Genomic DNA, 4,421 nt, shown 5'->3' on the forward strand with positions numbered 1-4,421 from the left:
CGCTTGAGCTTTAGCATTTGACGTTAATTCTGACCGAATGCATCTCGTCTCACTGAATCGGCAGAAAGTGATCAATTGTCAAATCAAGCATGTCAATGTTTATTCTATTAGAAATTTCCGTTCGAGTTCAATAAATATCGTAGTTATGTCCTAACCAACTAAACTTGATTAAAAATTATAACTTATCGAGCGTAATAATGTAATTTTTCACGTTACAGTTTGGTACCTTCGAAACAGCGAGCGAGCGACACGGCTCACTAACTATTCGCTATTACTACACACTCCGATTGCAATTTGTTATGTCAGCTAATTACAAATAACATTAACCTACACTACGAGCTAGTATTGACGGTTCAATATCTAGATTCTAGACTCAACTGTGCCTACGAGAGTTCTCCAAACATTTTTCTAAAGTTTAAATCATTCATTATGACATAATAAATATTTTTTGGTATCTTCATCCATTATTAGGACAGGCAAAGGGTTCAAGCCAATACAGCCGTATTCGTTAATATTCAATAATTTATTTCACGATTTTTACAATCCGACCTTTCTACAAACGTATAAAAATTTTTAAGGATTTGTTTTGTTACGCCAAAGAATTATAACTTCTTGCGTGCATACATAAGTAAACACATACTTTTTTGTAACATTAATAACGTTTGAATAAAATCTCTATCTAGTACGAACTATTTATTTCATTACCTACAATTATTTATATGCGTACCTAATGTTTTTTTTAAATATCAATCTGATTTTAACAAAGTTCGCAAACGACCTACATGACATCCGAATTACTCAAAATTTACGTAGTATTTACATTCTCTTGACTCAAAAGTTTCACTTCAGTTTTATTCTGTTATCTTTTATAATTTATGTTCTCCTTTTGTGTTCTGTGTGTACTGGATTTATCCAAATAAATATAAATATAAAAAAACAACTCACTTTTAAAAGCACTGAGTGATGATGATTAAAAACGTTGACATCTAATATCCACTGCCATCAACTCATTTTAGCTCGCATCAATACCTACTTACTTGATGATCTGAATTTAAAATCCTCAATAACAATTATTACATTAGATAATGTATTTTATATAAAGCACTTCTTATTATAAAAAATATATTTAAATAAGCTTTTAGGAGAAAATGACGACTTACAACATATTTTAACTCCCATTTCACATTTCTATAGCTAAATAAAACTGTATACAAAAATAAGTTACAATATTTTCTAAACATTTACAATCGGTACTGATAAGGTAAGGGTGGCCTCTTCGGATCCAACTCCTCTTTCTCTTCCTGTTCTGGCACATAATAATTGATCTCGTATGCCGGAGACAATTCTACGGTCATATTGTGATCACAGTCAGCATTAAACATATTGTCTTTACGTATGCTCGGCGCTTTCTCGGGTCTGTAGTCCCTGCTAAGGTAAGTTCTTGAGGTTGCCAGATTCGAGTGGTCTTCCCTGTGAATTACACTATTATTGTATAATATTGGAAAGTCTGATTTGAATCGTTCGCTATTCTGATTGAAATTGTTTACAAAACGTTGTAGAACCTCTTTACGGAATTCGCTCTCATAGTCATAATCGTCGTTGAGAGGTTTTTCATAAGTACGTTGTGGTATGTTTTCATAACCAACGTGTTGGTTAAATTCATTGTTTCCTTCGTACTCTTTATTCATCGTGACTGGTAGGGCCTTTTGAGGTGTTTCTGTGTACGGGATGTAACCAATATTTCTCTCGTTTTCTTGATCATTAGCTACCACATTTAAGAAATCTTTGTAATGTTTGATCGCAAAAGGAGCCTTGTTAAAGCTCCCATCATTATTCAAGACGTTGTAACCTTCTGTGTCCGTAGGTAACTGCGAAGTTGGTGTCATGTACACACCATTGTCATATTTAACTGGTTTTATTGTCAAATTGTCGTCATTAATGCTATAGTTTGGTGTAAAATAATTTTTAACTTTTTCTTTAGGCTTTTGTGCCGTTTTTGAATATACAACTGGCACTACGTTTATAGGAGGCTCTGTGATAGTGTGAGAGTTCATCTTTTGCTGATAATTTTCATCGTAATTGTTGATATTTACTTTTTCAGTTGTTAATGGTGGGAAATATTGCACAGTTGGCTGTCTGTTGTCTTGTGGAGTGTTTGTTTTTCTATCTGGTTTTGTAGAAGTCACTGGCCAAGCTGGCGTCGTCATTGTTGTGTCGCTCTTTTTGGGCAATGGGACTGTAAACTTTTTTAAATCTATTTTTGCTAAAGTCAAGTAATCGGCGTCTTCTTCATCAGACGTGTCGTAATATTCTGCTATATTGAAGTATTCTTTAGGTTTTTTAGTCGAGTACTTCAACATTTTTTCACCAAAATTTATAATTTTTTCGGTAGTGGTTGAAGTAGAAGTAATTTCAGTTGTCGAAGTTATTGGAGCGGTTTTGGTTGTCGTAGGTGCAGAAGTAGTCGTGGTTATTACTTCAATTTTAGGGGCAGGCTCTGCATCTTTGTTGTTTTCCTTAGACAGATTGCCCTCTCCGGATATATTCCCTTCCTCGTAGTCACTGTAAATAATGTTTCCATATGCATCTATTTTTTTCCTCATCATTTTTCTCCTTTCGGCAATTTTTTCTAATCGTTCTTTTAAATCAGGTTTATCGTGCTTGCTATTCCTTTCGAATAAAGTATTCAATTCTGATTCGGTTTTATTCTTTATCACTTGAGTAAATGTCTTGGAGGAATTCTTGGGTTTAAAAACAATCCCCATGGAACTTAAACTTTCATTTCGCCAACTATTATCGTCAGGGTCTCGCACAAATACTTTTGGCTGCTGAACATCAATTTTTTTGAGAGGCTTATAATTGGGATTCACTGGATACAGTAATGTTGTTTTTGTTTTCTCTGTATTCAATGATTTAACAACTAATTTATCCATTAATGGGTCAGTTGTTGTTTCTTGAATGTCCGTAGTTTTGTTTGTGATGAGTTCATTATTTTGCGTTATATTCTCGTTTACGTTCTTATCAAGGTTTTCTGATTTTGGTGTAACATTCATGTACTGAAAAAATAAAAATATGTTTTAGAAATAATCATGCAAACTAGTAAAACTATGCCAAGTAATAAACTTACCATTTGTGTAGTGGATTCCTGTGGTAGATTGTTCGTATTATGAAATTCATTATCATTGGTTGTATCAGCTCCTTTGAACTTCATGGTTGTCGAAAATTCGCTTATTTTTGTCGAAAGAAAAGGGCCAGTTGTTGTTTCTTGAATGTACATAGTTCTTTTTGTGGTGAGTTCGTTATTTTGCATAATAATCTGTCTTCCGTTCTTATCAAGGTTTTCTGTTGTTGTTGTAATGTTTATATTCTGCAAAAAAATACAATACGGTTGAGAAGGAATCATTAACCTACTCTTAAAACTATGCTAACTAATTGACGTACCATTTGTGTAGTTGATTCCTGTGGTGGTTTGTTCGTATTGCGAAATTCATCTTCATTATTATTGATTGTACCAGGTCCTTGTAACATCACAGTTTTCGAAACATCTTGATCACTTATTTTGGTCAATTTGTCAGTTGAATCATTGAATGTATTTTTTTCGTTAATAAAAAATTCAAGAGGCTGTGTGATTTGTCCTATAATTTGATCGATATCTTCTTCATTGGTTAAAGTCAAAATATTTGATTGAATAGTATTGTTTTCATTTTCGATTTCTGTATAATTTGGTTTGATAGTTGACATGTTTTCAGTTTCTCTAAGAATACTAGTACTTTCTTGAATACTGCTTTTGCTTTCAATATCAGTTGAGAATTCTTCTGTTTCAGTGTGAATGTTTATGTCAGGAGGCAGAATAATTGTAAAGGTAGTAGTTTGATCATTATTGCTCAATGTTGTGCTGGCAAGCATAGGTGATGGTTCGGTGGTTATTTTATTTTCATTCCTATCACTCTGGTCAAATTGAGATAAATTAATTATTTCAGTGGTAGTCTCTGCTAAGTTCTTATCTATTTCTGTATTTATCTCAAATTCTGCTTGTGTTTCTGAACTTGACTCTAACTTTTGTGTATCTTGCAATTGTGAATTTGAATCGGCCTCTGAGAATGGGTCTTTGTTAAATTCCGGTTTACGGTTTTGTGTTTCATCTCCTTCATTTGATAGACCATTTTCATTCTCTGTTGGGTTTTCATTTATAATTTTTATGTCTGTTTCAACTGTTTGTTTTAAATCATCTCGCTGCAATACTTCTTTAGGATCTGATATTTCTCCTATGGATTCAGTTTTGCCTTGGTTCATTTCATTTTGGTTATTGTCTGTTGGGTTTTCGTTTATATTTTTTATGTCTGTTTCAACTGTTTCTTGTAAATCATCTCGCTGCAATACTTCTTTAGGATCTGATATTTCTCCTATGGACTCAGTTGTGC

At 33.2% G+C, this 4,421-nt stretch overlaps 1 protein-coding gene across 1 annotated transcript; it reads right to left on the reverse strand.

The window, feature by feature from the left end:
* LOC126974930 (uncharacterized protein DDB_G0290587-like) lies at nt 1–3,355 on the reverse strand. Its single transcript, XM_050822679.1, has 2 exons — nt 3,128–3,355; nt 1–3,056 (listed from the first exon to the last, which is right to left on the reverse strand). Exons 1-2 carry the CDS (start codon nt 3,308–3,310, stop codon nt 1,242–1,244), a joined length of 1,998 nt encoding a protein of 665 aa, XP_050678636.1. The 5' UTR covers nt 3,311–3,355; the 3' UTR covers nt 1–1,241.
* Between the last annotated feature and the right edge of the window lie 1,066 nt (nt 3,356–4,421).

Source organism: Leptidea sinapis, chromosome 34 (genome assembly GCF_905404315.1).
Source record: "Leptidea sinapis chromosome 34, ilLepSina1.1, whole genome shotgun sequence".
NCBI classification, from domain to species: Eukaryota; Metazoa; Arthropoda; class Insecta; order Lepidoptera; family Pieridae; genus Leptidea; species Leptidea sinapis.